Source organism: Heteronotia binoei, chromosome 6, assembly GCF_032191835.1.
Source record: "Heteronotia binoei isolate CCM8104 ecotype False Entrance Well chromosome 6, APGP_CSIRO_Hbin_v1, whole genome shotgun sequence".
Lineage (NCBI taxonomy): Eukaryota > Metazoa > Chordata > Lepidosauria > Squamata > Gekkonidae > Heteronotia > Heteronotia binoei.
This window is the reverse complement of record NC_083228.1, coordinates 2,965,367-2,983,804: the sequence shown is the minus strand read 5'-3', so window position 1 is coordinate 2,983,804 and position 18,438 is coordinate 2,965,367. Positions and strand designations below refer to the sequence as shown.

At 48.6% G+C, this 18,438-nt stretch overlaps 1 protein-coding gene across 1 annotated transcript in view; it reads right to left on the bottom strand.

Moving 5' to 3' along the window:
* The window catches only part of CCDC180 (coiled-coil domain containing 180), a 79,511-nt gene that overhangs the window by 15,179 nt on the left and 45,894 nt on the right, over nucleotides 1–18,438 (bottom strand). Inside the window, exons 26-31 of the mRNA XM_060240961.1 lie at nucleotides 14,445–14,537; nucleotides 12,396–12,586; nucleotides 11,628–11,713; nucleotides 7,782–7,905; nucleotides 5,983–6,066; nucleotides 1,920–1,992 (exon numbers count right to left, since the gene is read on the bottom strand). Of these exons, the coding sequence (XP_060096944.1) occupies nucleotides 1,920–1,992; nucleotides 5,983–6,066; nucleotides 7,782–7,905; nucleotides 11,628–11,713; nucleotides 12,396–12,586; nucleotides 14,445–14,537 (651 nt within the window). The remainder of the gene's footprint in view (nucleotides 1–1,919; nucleotides 1,993–5,982; nucleotides 6,067–7,781; nucleotides 7,906–11,627; nucleotides 11,714–12,395; nucleotides 12,587–14,444; nucleotides 14,538–18,438) is intronic.

The window sequence follows — 18,438 nt, the reverse complement described above, 5'->3', positions numbered from 1 at the left end:
ATAGACCGTCCCCCCCCCAAAAAAAAACCCAAGTCTGCCCGCCCTCCCAGGCATTCTCTCGGAGAGGCAACTGACGGGGGGGAGTTGCCCAGGGAACGTGCAGCAGATGCCAAGCAGCAGAGACAACAGAGGGCACAGCTCAGACTTTATTTTCTGGATGAGAGTACAACAGTCTCCCTAGCACGCGCTGGGCAGTCTCGCCATGGGTGGGGCTCCATTCCGAGCGGCAGGCAGAAACAGCTGAGGGAGTGGGGGGGCGGTGGAGCGGCATACGCAGAAGCCTCTGTGTTGGAGTCCCACCTGCAAAATGGAGACAGAGATCAAGAGCACCTGCACAGTCTCTGACCCACCTCCCCACAACGGGACAGCTGCCACACACACACACACACACCGTGCCCTGCCAGGGGTTGGGAACGCAGCAGAGGGCAGACCAAGGGAAGGGAGCAGACGGCAGCACGGGGGAGTGAGGTCAGCAGATGCCCCCTGCTAGAGACCACTGCCTGGTTCAAGTGCCAGAGACGCTCGCACACCGAGCGATCAAGAGTGAGGGGAGGGGGAGGCTGGGGGGGGACAGTGGAACTTACCCAGCCATGCACGACAGTCCTCGCATGCAGAGCCTCCGGGAGCCTGGAACCTGTGGAGACCTGGAAACAAGAGCAGTTAGCCCCAGGGGAGAGACCTCTCTCTCCCCCTCACAAGTCAAAGATACTGTCAAAGCAACCATGAGGTGCAAAACCCATCACCAGTGTGCCTGCCTGTCCCTCACTCTAAGTCTGTATGGCCGGGAGCTCGCCGGCAGATCTTCTCACCACGCACTCCTCTCCCTAACAACTGAGTTGTGCGAGGCAGAGCAGAAGTATTTCTAGGAGGGGGGAGACTGTGAGTGGTGGCTGGGGAGGGGGCTCGTCAGCCCAAGGTGCGAGGGGATTGGCAAAGCAATCACGCCGCTCCCTAAGGAGTTTGCGAACTTCTGCAGCGGTGGAGGCAACCTTTGTTTTTGGTTTGAACGAGTGCCTATGGGGCACGCTGCCATTTTTGCAGGCATAAAGTTGCACCTCTCGGGGGGGCATGTCAAGGGCCAAACTGCTCAGGAAGCTGCCTAAGCCTGGCCACGCCCCTAACTCCACCTGAACGCCACCTCCACCTCACTTCCGTCCATGCTCGGGCACAGCCCTTGTGTGCCGCTGCCCTCGGGCAGGGCGGCGCTCGGGTGGCAAACCCTTCCTGCGCCCATGTAGCGGATCGTCTGCTCCCAAAAGACTTTCTGTCCCCCCCCCCCCCCCCCCCGGATTATGCTGTAAATGACCACGGAGGTGTCCCTTCGAACTCTATGATTCTATGATTGTAAGTGGAGAAGTACTGAGCCTTATTCTGAATAACAGCTTTGTAAGGAGGCCTGCTGGACCCAATCAAGGTCTGTTCTAAATGAGCACACTGTTTTTGTTAAAGGCCAGCCAGAACCCCTTGGAGGGACATTCTAGCATTCAATACCCAAAAATATATACTGCCTCTGTACATATGAACATATGAAGCTGCCTTATACTGAATCAGACCCTGGGTCCATCGAAGTCAGTATTGTCTACTCAGACTGGCAGCGGCTCTCCAGGGTCTCAAGCTGAGATTTTTCATGCCTACTTGCCTGGACCCTTTTTAGTTGGAGATGCCAGGGATTGAACCTGGGACCTTCTGCTTACCAAGCAGATGCTCTACCACTGAGCCACCATCCATCCCCATCCCATCCCCTCCCCATGGAACATACTAGGATGAAGTAAGGAAGACCTGAGGCAAGTCTTATTACAGAGGTGAAAGAAAAAAAAGTCTCCAAATGGGTAGTTCTCCCTTAACATCAATGTATCACTATAATAATAGAATAAGCAATTCTTCATTAGTAGCGATTTTAATTTTAAAAATGCATTTACCTCAGCAACATTCATCAGAATATCAAAGTTATCCCAGACAGTATTGAAGATAATCCCTTTAAAGTGGTCAAAACTGTGGGGAAGATAAGAAGGAGAGCTTAGTCCTTGGATCAGCACGACATCAAACAGCAAATGCCTCCCCCCACCTGTGGAAGGACAAAGCCACATAAGGGGCCCAGTCAGGGCTGGGGGCTCTGAAAGCCCAGTGGAACCATCAGCCTGGTAGGGAAATCTGACTTTGGCCCAATATGCCCTTTCGGAAGACCTGTGACATCCACAGTCAGGTGGCATTTTGAGTCTCCATAACCATGTCCCAGTTGTAGCTGCCAGGCAGGAATTGTCAGCAGCAGTGAAGCCTGAGATGGGGTGGGGGTTCTTTTATGTAAGAGTTATTAGTTATATTGTGTGTCAAAAAAACCCCCAACAGAGCAAGAGAGAGATCACAGAGATTTTCTTCAAGAGATGCTGGCTGCCTGTAGACTGAGTCTAAAAATGAGAGGCCTGCTTTATCTGTCAATCAATTTTATTACAATGGAGCTTGCTTTAAAAATATTTAACCTGACAGGGCTTTCTCTCTGGGGGAACACGGTGGAATGGAGTTCCAGAACCTCCTCATGGAAACAACATTCTCAAAAAATGTTCAAAAGTTCATGGAGGCATCCATGTGTTTCTCCTTCATTTCCCTTTTGAGAGTTCTGGAACCTCTTTTTCAAAATAAAATAAAAAGCCCTTCCCAGAAGGTTAAGCCAGAAGGAACATGCAAGACAAAAAGTAGCAATGGGGATAGATCTACTGAAGTGAAGATCAGGATTCTCTGTGGACGAATGCTGTCCAGAAGGGATAAAGACCATGCAAAGACCTCTGATTGAATCCTTCCACTCCACCCAGAGAGCCTTGCATTGGAGGAGGGCTCCATGTAGGGTTGCCAGCCTCCAGGTGGGGGCTGGAAATTTCCCAGTATTATAACTGGTTGCCAGAGCTCAATTCCCTGGAGAAAATAAAATGGCAGCTTTAGAGGGCTTCATATCCCTGCTGAGCTCCTTCTCCTCCCTAAACTGGTCTTCTTTCATTGGAGCTGCTGCCAGAGATTGAACCTGCAGGCAAAGCTCTTCCACTGAGTAGGGGTGTGCATTCGGTTCGGCTGAACCAAATCACCCCTGATTCAGCTGTATACGGAATTGGGGCCCATTATGTGGGAGCCGAGTATAGCTCCCCATATACTTCCGTATAAATATTCGGAAGTATACAGAAGTCAATGCAAAAAGCGAGAAAGGGGCTTCTGCAGCCTCAGGGGAGCTGCTTGCCCCTCCTTTACCGCCTTTTCCCGCCTCTCCCATAGCCTCCCTGAGATCGGGGGGGGGGGGGGAGGGGGAAGAAGATGATGAAGAAGAAGAAGAAGATGAAGATATTGGATTTATATCCTGCCCTCCACTCCAAAGAGTCTCAGAGCGGCTCACAATCTCCTTTCCCTTCCTCCCCATAACAGACACCCAGTGAGGTGGGTGGGGCTGAGAGGACTCTCACAGAAGTTGCCCTTTCAAGGACAACCTCTGCCAGAGCTATGGCTGACCCAAGGCCATCTCAGCAGGTGCAAATGGAGGAGTGGGGAATCAAACCTGGTTCTCCCAGATAAGAGGAAGAGGAGCCCCAGTAGCCAATCCAAAGCATGCATTTGCAAAATGCATTGCAAATGCATGCTTTGAAGGGCTTTTGTGTAGCTGATTCTCCAGCCATCAGCAACAATGTTGTTCTTTTGTCTCTGTGTGAGAGAGATTGTGCTTTGCTGGCCCCTTGGCCTCAGGCAGCTGCTGCTGCAGTGCTCAGCCTTGCCAGACTTGCTTGGAGTAAGAGAAGACAAGGTAAGACAGTCTTGGGGTTTTTGTTTTTACTTTAGTTGGTAAAAGGACTTTTTAAGACTCAGAGTCCCTTTACTTGTCCAGATTTGTGTGGTGGGTTCTAGCTTATTTGGGGTTAGGGGGTTCTGCTGGGGTGGGTTTTTTTTGCCAATTTGCCCATATCTTACTTTAGTGAGAGGACTTTTAAAAGTGCAGTGTCTTTTTACTTTTCCTGATTAGGGTGGCTTGGATTTCTTGGGGTTAGGGTGAAGGGTATTTTTTGGAGGGGAGGGGTTGGTAAAGTTCCTGTATTGTTAAAAGTTAAGTTTTGTACTGTTTTAAAAGTATTCTGTGTTTGATTTGTTGCTGCTGTGTTGTGCTGTTGCTGTTCCTTTTCTCTTCTGATTCTGGTTCTTGGGGGGGGGTGCTGTTTGGCCTAATTTTCATTGTTTAAAAGGCCACTTTCTAACAGTTGAGTTTCTTGGCCTTCTCCTGTTGTCCCTTTTCCTGGTTCTGTTTTTTTTTTTTGGGGGGGGGGGAAGCTGGCACCTGGGCGAGAGACCCAGAACCAGCAGGTTTATTGTGCTTGGCCAGCTCTCCCCATGTTGTTTGGGGCAGGGCTGGAGAGCTGGCATCTGTAGATTGTGTGTTCTGTGGCAGGGAAGCTGGCACCTGGGTGAGAAACCCAGAACCAGCAGGCTTGTTGTGGTTGGCCAGCTCTCCCTGTGTTGTTTGGGGCAGGGCTGGAGAGCTGGCATCTGGGTTTGCTGCAGCCAGATTGTGTTTTGTGTGGCAGTGACGTTGGCAACTGGGTTTATATTGGTTCCAGGCCTGCAGGGTTCATAGAGTAGATAAAGGGATGTAGTGCATTTGGGTCCTATAGAGATTCTCTGGTGTGAAGTTAGGTTTGGCTTTGGGTGCCCCAGGAATTTTTTTTTTTGGCCTTGTGGGTTTTGTGTGGGACAGTGCCCTGAAGCTGCACAGCAGTTTGGGGGGCTCTCCTCAAAACCTCCTGCTCCCCAGAGCCATTTTTCCCACGACAATTACAGTGAGGAAGTGGCTCTAATTGTTTTTTTCTCACCATTGGGAGCAGTGTTCCTTTTGGGGTGCCCACAGATGGGTGCAGTCTTTTTGGGCCAGGGGGGTTTCATGCTGGGGAGTCCCCTGAAGCTGCCCTGCAGTTTTGGGGCCTCTCCCTCAAACCCCCCTCTGGCCAGAGCCACTTTCCCCACAGCAATTATAGTGGAGGAAGTGGCTAATTGGGCTTTCCCTAGCATTGGGCCTTTTGGGAAGCCCAAAGACAGGGACCCCCTGGCCCAATCTTTTTGGGACTTGGGGGTTTTGTAGGGGAGAGTCCCCTGCGGGTTCCCTGCAGTTTTGGGGGCTCTCACTCAACCCCCCTGCCCCCCAGTAGCCTCTAATTATGCCCTATGTTGCCATTGATTTCAATGGCCCATAGGGTATAATGGTGGAATAGGGGCATCCTCTTTGGGTGCCCCTGGAATGGGATCCCCTGGCCCAATCTTTTTGGGACTTGGGGAGCTTGTAGGGGAGAGTCCCCTGCAAATTTGGGGGTTCTCCCTTAAACCCCCTCCCCTCCAGGAGGCTTCAAATATACCCTATTTGCCATTGATTTCAATGGCCTATAGGGTATAATGGGGCCGTATATTCGGAAATAGCCACACATCTACCGTATATGCGGCTATTCCGACTACAGAAGTCAGAAATATACGGGATTCCGAATTATTTTCCCCCGTACACTTCCGAATCCGTGTAATTCCAAATTTTTTTTTTTGCACATCCCTTCCAGTGAGCCCTGGGCCCTCCCAGCAAAGCAGCCTCTTGCCAGCAACAGGCCAAAGGGGGTCAGTTTGCCACCCCCCCCCACCACCTACTGTGTTCTTGGGACTCAAGCACCATGTTCTCCTTGCTACGTCATCTTTACTTTCCTGCCATGACAACAGGCTGCTAGTTAAAAACTTAGAAGAGTAGTTCGGAAAACAGCAGGTGAAACTGTATGTCTGATTGGCCTGATGCTTGGAGGCAAGCAGGGATGGGAGCCTCAAGCTGAACAACACAGCAAAGAGCCCTCCTGCTGCCCTACTCCGACCTCCACATGTCCAGCCACATCCTGCTGCCCAGACAAGCACAGGACGTTTGAGAAGAAAATTCAGCCCAAACTCTCCCTGGAGCCATGACCTGAAACAAAGCTCTGCGGACTGACTTACTCAGACTCTTTGGGCTTGTCCCCGAAGATCAGGAATTTCTTGTCCCCCTTCGTTTGTTTAATGTATTTCTGTATGGACATAGTGCTGCACACAAAAGAAGAATTTTTAAAAATCAGCCATTGTCTTCCCTCTGTTAGTTATTTTTGCATTTCCATAGTCATATAAGCAAAATCAAAATAAATATTGGTCAGCTACATTCACAGTGCCATCTACTCATAATCCTAATCAAGTCTACTGAATGGGACTTACTTCCAGGACAAACTGATTTTAGGATTGTATTGTAAGGGCCTGGTTTGAGCCACAAGAATTTAAAAAACACCACACCAGGGCCCATCTAGACCCTCTCTTCCAACGCTAGTCAGTCATCAGAGGTCTCCATGAAGCTCACAAGGTGAGTATGACGGTAGCTATCCTTCCTGCTGTTTGCCTCCTACACATGGAGGTTCTATCAATTCTGGCTACAAGCCTTCTGAGGCCATCAATAATCTTTAAGGAATGTGCAGTTCCATCTCATTTAGGAGACAATCTCACACCAGTCCTGGGCAGGACTTTTTTTGTAGCAGGAACTCCTTTGCATATTAGGTCACACATCCCTGATGTAGCACATCCCTGTAAGCTCCAGGAGGATTGGCTACATCAGGGGCGTGTGGCCTAATATGCAAAGGAGTTCCTGCTACAAAAAAAGCCCTGGTCCTGGTATTTAATGTGAAGATCTTCTGTTGGTAAACCTTAACAGAACTCCAGGTGGGGAGAAAACGGTCCACTCCTTGCCTCCTCTTCCTCTGGTTTCCCCTCTGTGACCACAAAGTTACTAGACAGAAATTTCCAATCCAAACATTCAGACACGGTTATCTAAATGCCCAGCTCACTTCTGAGAACCACACTGGGTGCAGAGAAAAAATCCAGGCCTTTACAGATCCACCACTTAAGTGTTGGTCAGATTGCTTATCAGAAGTCTCTTGATATGGGATTCAATCCAATAAGCAGCCGGAAGGAGTAAGAACCCTGTTTCGACTGCAAAATTCAATCTAACCAAATTTCAGTCATCCTCAGTAAACTTTCAGTTAATTATGCCTAGTGTCTGTTTGTATCTATTCTCAACCAATAGGATACAAGCAGGATGTAAGTGTGGTGATGATGGTGATGTAGGCTTCAAAGCCGACAAGATTGTGCTTCTGAGTGCAGCCTTTGTTAGCACCCCATAATCCAGTTTTTGGGGCCTGTGTACAAGCCACACATAACAATTGTTTTTTGGTCACGGTCCTCCTCCTAGAAATCCTCAGGACAGTAGCAGTATGTGTGCAAGAGGGATCTCTAATACTCTGGGCCCTCAGCAAACTAAAAGGATTTTGATTGGAAAAGGCAACGTCTGGTGTACAAAGAAGAGAAGAAGACCCTGCAGGGGACAGCAAGAAGACAATTAGGATGGGGACAGGACAGTGAGGTCCACACCTTCTCTCCTTTTAAGCATAATTCCTTATCTATCTCCAGATTAGGGCAATTTCCCCCTTCTTCTTGGAAGTGCCACTTTAAGTCTCTCTGTCTCTCCTCTTTACTATCAAGTATGTCAGTTTCTAAATAAACCTTTATTGACTCTTTAATCAGGTTGTGCACTGTTGCTGTGTTAATTACTCTGCCAACACTTTGGAGCAGGGGTGGCCAAACTGAGGCTCAGGAGCCACATTGTGTGCCTCTTGAAGCCCCTGCTGCCCCTTGGGCCAGCTTGGGACATTTCTCTCTTTAAATGCCAAGCCAGCTGGTGGCTTGGAGAATGCATTGTGCTGTTGATGATTTCTCACCTGCCCATTGAGAGCCTCTTGCTGAAGGAAACAGATTTCTTTGCTACCGCAGGCATGGCATTCTGACTGCCAGGGCTTGCAACGGTGTCACCGCGGGCTGAGAATGTTGGAATCGGATAAAACACTATTCAAAGCATGAAGGAAAGAAAAGACAGAAAGAAACATTGTTGGCTGGGTTGAGACTGGCAATAACAAGTACTTCTTAGGGACACAAAGCTGGCAAAGGGTTCCAACTAGGGATTCGCAAAAAAAAAAAAAATTGGAATTACATGGAGTTCGGAAGTATATGGGGGGGGGGGGAATTCGGAATCCTGTATACTACTGAATACCGTATTCGGAATAGCCGCATATACGGTAGATGCATGGCTATTTCCGAATATACAGCCCCATAATACCCTATAAGACATTGAAATCAATGGCAAATAGGGTATATTTGAAGCCACCTGGAGGGGAGGGGGAGAGCTCCCAAATTTGCAGAGGACCTGCAGGGGACTCTCCCCTACAAGCTCCCCAAGTCCCAAAAAGATTGGGCCAAGGGATCCCATTCTAGGGGTACCCAAAGAGGGTGCCCCTATTCCACCATTATACCCTATGGGCCATTGAAATCAATGGCAACATAGGGCATAATTAGAGGCTACTGGGGGGCAGGGGGTTTGAGGGAGAGCCCCAAAACTGCAGGGAACCCGCAGGGGACTCTCCCCTACAAAACCCCCAAGTCCCAAAATGATTGGGCCAGGGGGTCCCTGTCTTTGGGCTCCCCAAAAGGCCCATTGCCAACAATGCTGGGGAAAGCCCAATTAGCCACTTCCTCCACTACAATTGCGGTGGGGAAAGTGGCTCTAGCCAGAGGGGGGTTTGAGGGAGAGCCCCCAAAACTGCAGGGCAGCTTCAGGGGACTCCCCAGCATGAAACCCCCCTGGCCCCAAAAGACTGCACCCATCTGTGGGCACCCCAAAAGGAACACTGCTCCCAATGGTGAGAAAAAAACAATTAGAGCCACTTCCTCACTGTAATTGTTGTGGGAAAAGTGGCTCTGGGGAGCAGGAGGTTTTGAGGAGAGCCCCCCAAACTGCTGTGCAGCTTCAGGGCACTGTCCCACACAAAACCCACAAGGCCAAAAAAAAAATTGGACCAGGGGTTCGAATTCCTGGGGCACCCAAAGCCAAACCTAACTTCACACCAGAGAATCTCTATAGGACCCAAATGCACTACATCCCTCTATCTACTCTATGAACCCTGTAGGCCTGGAACCAATATAAACCCAGTTGCCAACGTCACTGCCACACAAAACACAATCTGCTCAAAGTCTGCTCTGCAGACCTGGCTGCAGCAAACCCAGATGCCAGCTCTCCAGCCCTGCCTCAAACAACATGGGGAGAGCTGTCCAAGCACAACAAGCCTGCTGGTTCTGGGTCTCTCACCCAGGTGCCAGCTTCCCCCCCCCAAAAAAAAAACAGAACCAGGAAAAGGGACAACAGGAGAAGGCCAAGAAACTCAACTGTTAAAAAGTGGCCTTTTCACCAATAAGAAACCTCAGGCCAAATCAGTCAACAACACCTCCCCCCCAAAACCAGAACCAGGAAAAGGGGGACAACAGGACAAGAGGATGCAAAACCTGCAGCAATAGAGAATAGATCCAAACAGAAGGCCAACACAAACTCAACTGTTAAAAAGTGTCCTTTTAAACAATGAAAATTAGGCCAAACAGCACCCCCTTCCCCCGGAACCAAAAGAGAAAAGGAACAACAGCAGCACAACACAGCAGCAACAAATCAAACACAGAATCCTTTTAAAACAGTAAAAAACCTTAACTTTTAACAATACAGGAACTTTACCAACCCCTACCACCCTCAAAAAACCCTAACCCCAAGAAATCCAAGCCACTCAAATCAGGAAAAGGACACTGCACTTTTAAAAGTCCTCTCACTAAAGTAAGATATGGGCAAATTGGCAAAACCCCGCCACCCCAGGCCCCCTCCCCCAGCAGAACCCCTTAACCCTAACCCCAAATAAGCTACCCACCACCCAAATCTGGATAAGTAAAGGGACTCTGAGTCTTAAAAAGTCCTTTTACCAACTAAAATAAAAACAAGAACCCCAAGACAGTCTTACCTTAGGCATCTTCTTTACTCCAGGCAAGTCTGGTAAGACTGAGAGAGAGCAGCAGCAGCTGAGGCCAAGGGCCAGCACAGCACAATCTCTCTCTCACACCAACACAGCAGCAATGGAGGAGTCCAGCCAGGCAGACTCCTTAAAAAGGTTCTCTGGCCCTACAGAGAGCAGTTTCAAAAAACAGCACTGCTCTGTGATTGGCCAGATAACAGTGCTTACTTGGATACCCAAGTAAGCAAAATATCAAAAGAACAACAATGTTGCTGACAGCTGGGGAATCAGCTACACAACAGCCCTGCAAAGCATGCATTTGCAATGCATTTTGCAAATGCATGCTTTGGATTGGCTGCTGGGGCTCCTCTTCCCCCTCCCCCCCCTCCCTGATCCCAGGGAGGCTATGGGAGAGGCGGGAAAAGGCTACCAAACATGGGAAAGGAGGCAAGCAGCTCCCCTGAGGCTGCAGAAGCACCTTTCCCGCCTTTTCCATGGATTTCCGTATACTTCCGAATATCTATACGGAAGTATACGAGGAGCCATACTCGGCTCCCGCATAATGGGCCCCAAATGGATTCAGCTGTATGCGATTCCTTATACAGCCGAATCAAGGGTGATTCGGCGGTTGATTCAGTTTGGCCGAACTGAATGCACACCCCTACTTGCAATGCTGTTTTCCCTTTGATTCTGTCCTTTTAAATTGGTTTTATTAGTCTCACAACGTTGGATTCTTTATGTGAGTTGTTTCGTGTTGGGTTTGCTTTTTGTGGCAAGTTCTTAGGTTTGACATTGCCTTTACCTTTGGACTGTCTCAGATTCTCTGATGTTACATTTGTTGGGCCTGCAGTGGGGTATGGTTACCTTGGGTGATTCCCCGGTTTGGCATTGGGTTGGATTCTCCAACTGTACATTTGTTGTGTTAGGCTTGCCACACTGTCTGGTAGTTCTGCTGAGATTCCCTGGTTCTGCATTGGCTCTTTGGGTTTGTTGGTTCTGTCTTCTTTGAGAGGCTTTGTTTGCTCCTATGTCTTTGGCTATTCTTTTTCTTGGAGAAAGCATGGAATCCCCCTCCAACAGCAAATAATGGAGGATGGGTGGGGGCACTTTGTTCTGGGTCTCACTTGAAATCTGGGGGTTATTTAAAGAACAGGCACCAGCAGCTCCCCTGCAATTTTGGTGTCATTTGCTCGAAAAGCAGCCCCTTCAGCCCTCTGAAAATTTCCCACAGAGTATAATGGAGCCGAATAATACTGGAATCCCCAAAACAACAGCAAAAACAGATCCAAATACCAAACTGATGATTGGAACCCAGAAACCTGGGAATACCAATATTATTTGGTTTCCTAATATCTGGATCCAAAAAATACCAATTTTCAAGACTCACCAGAAAAGACAATAATGCTAACGGAAGGCAGCAGGGAAGAAGAAGAGCCAGCATGAGATGGCTGGATGGACTCCATCAGAGAAGTCAAGACCTGAGCAAGGCTGTTAAGAATGGGACATTTTGAATGTCATTAATTCATGGGATCACAATAAGTCAGAAGTGGCTTGATGGCACGTTAACACACACACACACTTCCATTGCTCTTTAGATGTATATATGTACAAAAAAAATTGCCAAAGTTGCAAAGGAACAAATGAAGAAGAAAGGCAAATCCAACCAAAACAAGAGGGAACAAAATTAACTGCAGCAAGGAATCCCTTGTCCTCAGGCCCCAGCGGGCTGCTAGCTAAACAGACCTCCTCCTGCGGCAGCTCCTGTCCCCAACTGCAAACGTTCTTCTTTTTCATGCTGCTGCTCTGCAGTTCTTTTGGAGCGCTGGATTCTGAAATGAGGCATGTGAAGTTCCTGAGAGAGTTTCCATGGGCGGAGATTTCTAGCATTCGCTTTCACTCCACAGAGGGAGAGGAATGCATGTGGCTGCCATGTGTTTGTAAACACTGGACCCGTGCAGGCTGACTCTGGAAACATGGGCTGTTCCCACCCAATTGTTATCATGCTGGGAAGGAGGAAAGGACTGCTTCCACACTAGCAGAGAGAAGTAAAGAGGGCCTTGGAGAGTCTGCTCTCTGCACTGAGGTCCCTACAGGCAGTGGCTGGAAAACAGCAAGCAGAAGGTGGCTGTACTGATCAGCCAAGATCAGGCAGCTGAGCTCCCAGCATTTTCATCATCAGGCCTGGCCAATTCATCCTGCCTACCACCCACCACATAGTTGATGACACATACACTCCTCTTTCCTTCCTAGGACTCTAAGGCTGCAGAACACAGATCTCAGAGAACCAGCTCTGAACCCAAACTCTCCACTGCATTCTTCCCTGTCCTTCAAAGTGCCTGGCCTCCACTGGTATAGTTTCCCAACATCCTCACAGGCACTCAGCACCATTCTCCACAACAGCTTCAAAAATCAAAGCTGTCTCCCACCCAGTTCCCTTCGCTTGGGGCTAGCTTAGCACTTCCAGCCCCAGCCCATTCAAGACCCTGGATTGTCCTGCTGGCATCTGCTTACCCAGTGAGATGCTTCACCACACTTATTGCCGTGTCATCAAAAACGGACTTCCCCATTCTGCTTGGATTCATCAATGGTGTGCATTCAACGCCCATCACAATTGCTTTGCTGTCCTGCTGGAAACTGCCTGACTGGCTCGAGGACTCTGTGGAGCTTTGAGTAGCGGCTTCTGGCTGAGGCAACGCAGAGTCCTACATATGGGGCAGAACACACAGCAAAAGAACAGCCCTGCTGGATCATGCCCAAAAGCCACTGAGGTAAGCTTCTAGTTACTGATCTCTTCTGCGGATGGTCCTCACCAGTATTCCCTCTAAGCTGTGGAGTCTTGTGAGCAAAAACTCTGCTTTGAGAGCTACTGGCATTAAAGTTGTGAGCTACAGCATAAATTAGATTTCTCTGGGATCATTTTTCCTGAGCTAAGACAAAAATGTGTGAGCTGGAGCCTAAAAAACTGAGCAGCTAGCTCAGGCTAACTCAGCTTTGAGGGAGCACTGACCAAGTCCTACCCTCTGTGCCCTCTGCCTCCAGAGGTGAGGCAGGAACAGCCAGAGATGGGGCTCTTAGTGGTGGCACCTCGCTTGTGGAATGCTCTCCCCCCTTGAAGCTGCCAGGGTCATCCAGATTTCTATTTAAGGGTTGGGCTTTGACTCTGAGACCTGAGTAAAGGGCAGTATATAAATCCAATCTCTTTTTCTTCTTAGCTCTTCCATTCCATTATTGTTACAGAATCTCGGTATGTACTATGCTCCACCTTAATACCGGTTTTGCCAGTAACACTTCTGATATTAATTCTGGCACTGAATCTGCACCAGTTGCTGAAGCTTTCAGTTCTCTTTGCACTTGCCCAACTTCCTCTTCTGTGAAGATAAACACTACCCAAAAGCCCCTGCACCTTTGTTGGGGTGATGCTCTGTTTTACTGGCTCATGCACACTTGTGCTCCTGCACATGGGTGGAACATCACTCAAAGGGAACTTTGCTATGACTGTCCACCCCACCATATCCAGATCACTTGACAACAGGAAGGCAGTTGGGAAAGATGCATAAGAACTGATGGGACTGGGAACTATGGCAAAGTGCACATGAGCAGAGCATCACACAGCATTTGAAAAGAGAATTTCTAATGCAGTTGTTCAGTTTTAGCAACACAGTTAAGTTCATTTGATTTCAGTTTTAGTCACAAGCAGAGTCAACAAAAAACCCGGAAAGAAATGGCCCCCCACCAAATCCTGCAGGAACATCAGAGAATCCCTCCCTCTTTTCCCTCAATGAGGTAATTGGAGGGGGCAGTCACTGCAGGTAGGGAAGCACACCCCCCATCCAGATACCAGTCACAGCACTCTAGGGAAAACCTCAGCAGAAGATCATTTGAGAAGCATGTCTAGACTTGAGGAGCAACTGGGGTCAGATGTGAAGGGTGCCAAATCTTCCCCTAGTTTGCAGCCTCTTTCTCCACTGTCCATGTATTTTTTTAAACAGTGCGTGCTGAGTTCAGAAGAGGAAAAAGTAGGGAGGAAAGAGGAGAATTCAGCAACACACCCTCCTCCCCCATTTGGCATGTGATGAGAGCAGACCCCTCTGCCATGCACCAGTTTGGTCTCAAGGCCCTGGGGCTGTCTGCAATATGCCCAGATCTCAGCACAGATGCCCAAGCGCAAGCAAGCAACACCTTTAGAAAATGCAAAAAGGATTTACAAGGACCATTGATAATAACAGTAGATGGCAAAGAGGAAGGAGGAACTTTAACCTCCAGAGGTTTGGCCTTTCACTGCTAGTGTCTAAAATGTTCAGCAGACAAGCCATGTGAACCAACCCAATGCATATTTACTCTGAAGTTAGTTCCACAATCTGAGACCTGCCCTCACACACCACCCCTCTCCTTCCTCACCTCCTCTGCAGCCTCCCTTTCTGACAATGTTTAGGCTGACTGCTCCTTGGGGCAGAGTTGGGTTTTATTTTGTCTCCTGCTTCTGCTGCTCTGTGAAGTGCAGGGCAGACCTAGGGTGCTACAGCAATGACAGTATTGGCATTGTTACAGAGGAGCATTTACCGGTCCCAGCAAGCAGTTGAGATACTTGCTTCTTTCCTTCAGTACCTCCATCACAAACTTGGCAAACTCATAAAGCTCTTCGGAACTGATGGACTGAGAAGAAAAAACAAAGGTGAGCAGATTTCCTCAAGACTCAGTAACTTTTTCTCACTCTACTCTGCCCCACTGTAAGAACATCCCATGAGAAGCACTCTCCTGGGTCAGAACAGAAGCCCACCTCATCCAGCATCCTCTTTCCAATTGGAGTCAGCAGCCACATGCTTCTGGGCAGCCGTATACACGAGGTGGGAAGGTAGCTACCCTCCCCTCCAGTTCCTCTCATTCAGTTATTTAACAAAGTTTGAATCCCGTGGCACCTTCAAGACCAACAAAGTTTAATTCTGAGTATAAGCCTTTGGGTGCCTGCACACAAACGCTTACACCCAGAATTAAACTTTGTTAGTCTTAAAGGTGCCACGGGACTCAAACTTTGTTCTGTTGCTTCAGACCAATGCAGCTGCCCACCTGACTTTAGTTACTCAGATATTTATAGCTCTGCAATGGGGACCCAAAGCAGCTTGTAACATTGTTCCCCTTGGCTCTATTTTATCCTCATCACAACCACCTAATGAGGTATGTTAGGCTGAAAGAGAGAATGACTGGTCCATGGTGAGGTCCAAATTGCACCTTTCATCTACTGGCCCATGGTCACCCAGTGAGGTCCAAACTGCACCTTTCATCTACCACATGATTATGAGAGGAGCAGGACACCAGTTGTGAGCCCGCCCTTGGAATTCAATTCAGAAATACCACATGGGCAGGGAAGGAGGGGCTCCTGTCTCCCCCCGGACCTTTCCCTCATTTGAAACAGGCCCAGGGGTGATATTTGCCACATCATGGACAGACCCTATTCCCCGATGCCCTCCAAGGCATCTAGGTACCAATATCTCTGCCTTGGCATGTGCCATCCACCTGGCTCTTCCCTCCCGTTCCAGTTCCACCTCTGCCACCACCTGGCCTTTGTAGGAACTGTCCACCAAGAGAACCTAGAAGTCCCTTCCCACTTCTGAGGCCTCTCCTTGGAGTTTCCCTCCCCCTCCTCCCGGAGCTCTTTTCCAAATGGCATGCCTGGACCAATGCTGGGAATTATTAGGAAAGGAACTGAAAACAAAGCCAGTATCATAATGCCCCTGTATAAAACAATGCTGCAGTCTCATTTGGAATACTGTGTACAATCCTGGTCACTGCACCTCAAAAAGGATATTATAGTATTGGGAAAAGTGCAGAAAAGGGCAACTAGAATGATTAAAGGTTTGGAACACTTTCCCTATGAAGAAAGGTTAAAACGCTTGGGGCTCTTTAGCTTGGAGAAACGTCGACTGCAAAGTGACATGATAGAGGTTTACAAGATTATGCATGGGATGGAGAAAGTAGAGAAAGAAGTCCTTTTCTCCCTTTCTCACAAGAACTCGTGGGCATTCAATGAAATTGCTGAGCAGTCAGGTTAAAACGGATAAAAGGAAGTACTTCTTGTCAAGTCGACGGATTCAAGAATGAGTCAAAGTTGATACTAAGTCTTCATTTATTGATAACCGGTACTCTGGTGCAAGGCTCTAGCTTGCTAAGAATGAAACCAATACACTAATACATGGGTTTTAAGATACACTTCAAAAACATTCCTGGGGGGGTGGTTTACAGGAGGAAACATTCACATACAACTACTAGATACTTTCTCGGCCGATGGCTAGCAAATGCCCTTGAATTGTTATGCAAGGCCTCCTCCCACCTCAGGCCCTGAGAAGGCGCCGACTAGTTTCCTTCATACCAGTTACAAATCAAAATACGAAAAGGGGGGAAGGGAAGCAACTAAGGTAGAACATTAGCAGCAGTGGATCCATTATGATTTTAACAGGGCCTATTGCTTAGGCCAAGATCCCAAGTCTTAAGTCGTTATTAGTAGATCTTGACACTTCTTCACCAAAAGGGTGATTAACATGTGGAATTCACTGCCACAGGAGGTGGTGGCGGCTACAAGCACAGCCAGCTTTAAGAGGGGATTGGATAAAAATATGGAGCAGAGGTCCATCAGTGGCTATTAGCCACAGTGTGTGTGTGTGTGTGTATATATATATGTGTGTGTGTGTGTGTGTGTGTGATGTGTGTGTATATATATATATACACACACACACACATATATATATATATTGGCCACTGTGTGACACAGAGTGTTGGACTGGATGGGCCATTGGCCTGATCCAACATGCCTTCTCTTATGTTCTTATGTTCTTAATGGGAGTCTAATGTGGTACAGAGAACCACTGTCAGCATTAAAAGTTACAGAGCATTTATTAAAAAGAGAAAGTCCACAGGCATACTCTCAGAACAGCACCAGATTGAGCAATGGATTCAAAGGAAAAGGATAAAACGTCCTTCCTCTGTACACCCCCTTGCGGATGTTAAATATCAGGCAGACCAGGGGTTTTTTTGAGCTGGAATGCACCGGAACACCGTTCCAGCTGGCCTGGGCAGAGTTCCAGCTACCTTAGCCAGCATTCCGGTTCAACTTCTCAGATGGCAGGCAGGGCTCAGGGGGCCGAGCAGCGTTTGTTGGGCAGCCTCCCAACGACACGCTGGCCGGCATGACTGCAGGGGCCCAGCCACGCCTGTGCGGGGGCCTTCCAACATTGCACGTGCCAGAAGGACTCCAGGGGTCTAGCCGTGCCTTTCCAGAAGCCTATGTACATCACACATGCCAGCAAGTCTCCGGAGACCCACTCACACCTTTGTGGAAGCCTCCAAATGTCATGTGCCCTGGCAGGACTCTGGAGGCCTAGCCACGACTTTTCGGAAGCCTCCCCACGTTGTGCGCACCGGTGGGACTCCAGAGGCCCAGCTGTGCCTTTGCAGAAGCCTCCCCGCATTGCACATGCCGGCGGGACTGTGGAGGCCCAGCCGTGCCTTTGCAGAAGCCTCTGAACGTTGCATGCGCTGGTGGGACTCCGGAGGCCCAGACGCATCAGCACGGGGGCTTCCCAACGTCACATGTGCAGGCCATGGGACTTCCGGCAAGTCAGCAGATTTACAGGTGAGTCCCCTTTCTCTCTTTCTTTCTTTCTCTCTCTCACTCTCTTTCTCTCTCTCTTTCTTTCTTTTCCATCTGTTCTCTTTCTTCTTCCTTTTCCCCCTCCTATCTTTCACTTCCCTCCCTTTCCCTTTCTTCCTATTTCATTTCTCTTTCTTTCTTTTTTCTCTATTTGTTTCCAACTCTCCCCCTTTCTTTTTTTCTTTCTTTTTCCCTATTTGCTTTATTTCTCTCTCTCTTTTTCTTTCCAACTCTCTCCCCCTTTCATTCATTTATTTTTCTTTCTATTAGTTTTTCTTTTTCTCTGTCTATTCACTTTATTTTCCACTCTCCCACTCTTCCCCCTCCCTCTTTCTCCCTCTCTCCCACACCTCAAAAATATATTAAAGCACTTTTGGTGATGTCAGAGATGTGGCCTAGTATGCAAATGATGGTGATGTCAGAGGTGTGGCATAGTATGCAAATGATAGTGATGCCAGAGGTGTGGCCTCGCATACTAATGAGTTCCTGCTGGGCTTTTTCTACAAAAAAAGCCCTGAGGCAGACTACTTAGTTGATACAGTTTCAGAGGGTCTACATTACCATGAAGCCTCTGCTTGAAGAATGCTAGCACATGGCCATGGCTGCCTCCTACAGACCTCAGGCAAGACTTCTGTCTGCCTCGATTGAAACTCAGTGGCATGTAGTGGTTGAGAGTGTTGGACCAGCATCTGGGAGACCTGGACTTGAATCCCCACTTGGGCCATGGAAACTTGCTAGTTTGACCTTGAGTCTGGTACAACTTCTCAGCCTAACCAACTTCACTGGATTCTTGTAAGGATAAAATGGAGGAGAGGAGAATGATGCGAGCCGTTCTGCATCCCCACTGGGGAGAAAGGCTGGTGTGGAGGAGGAGCAGATGGGACTCAAACCCGGTTCTTCAGATTAGAGCCA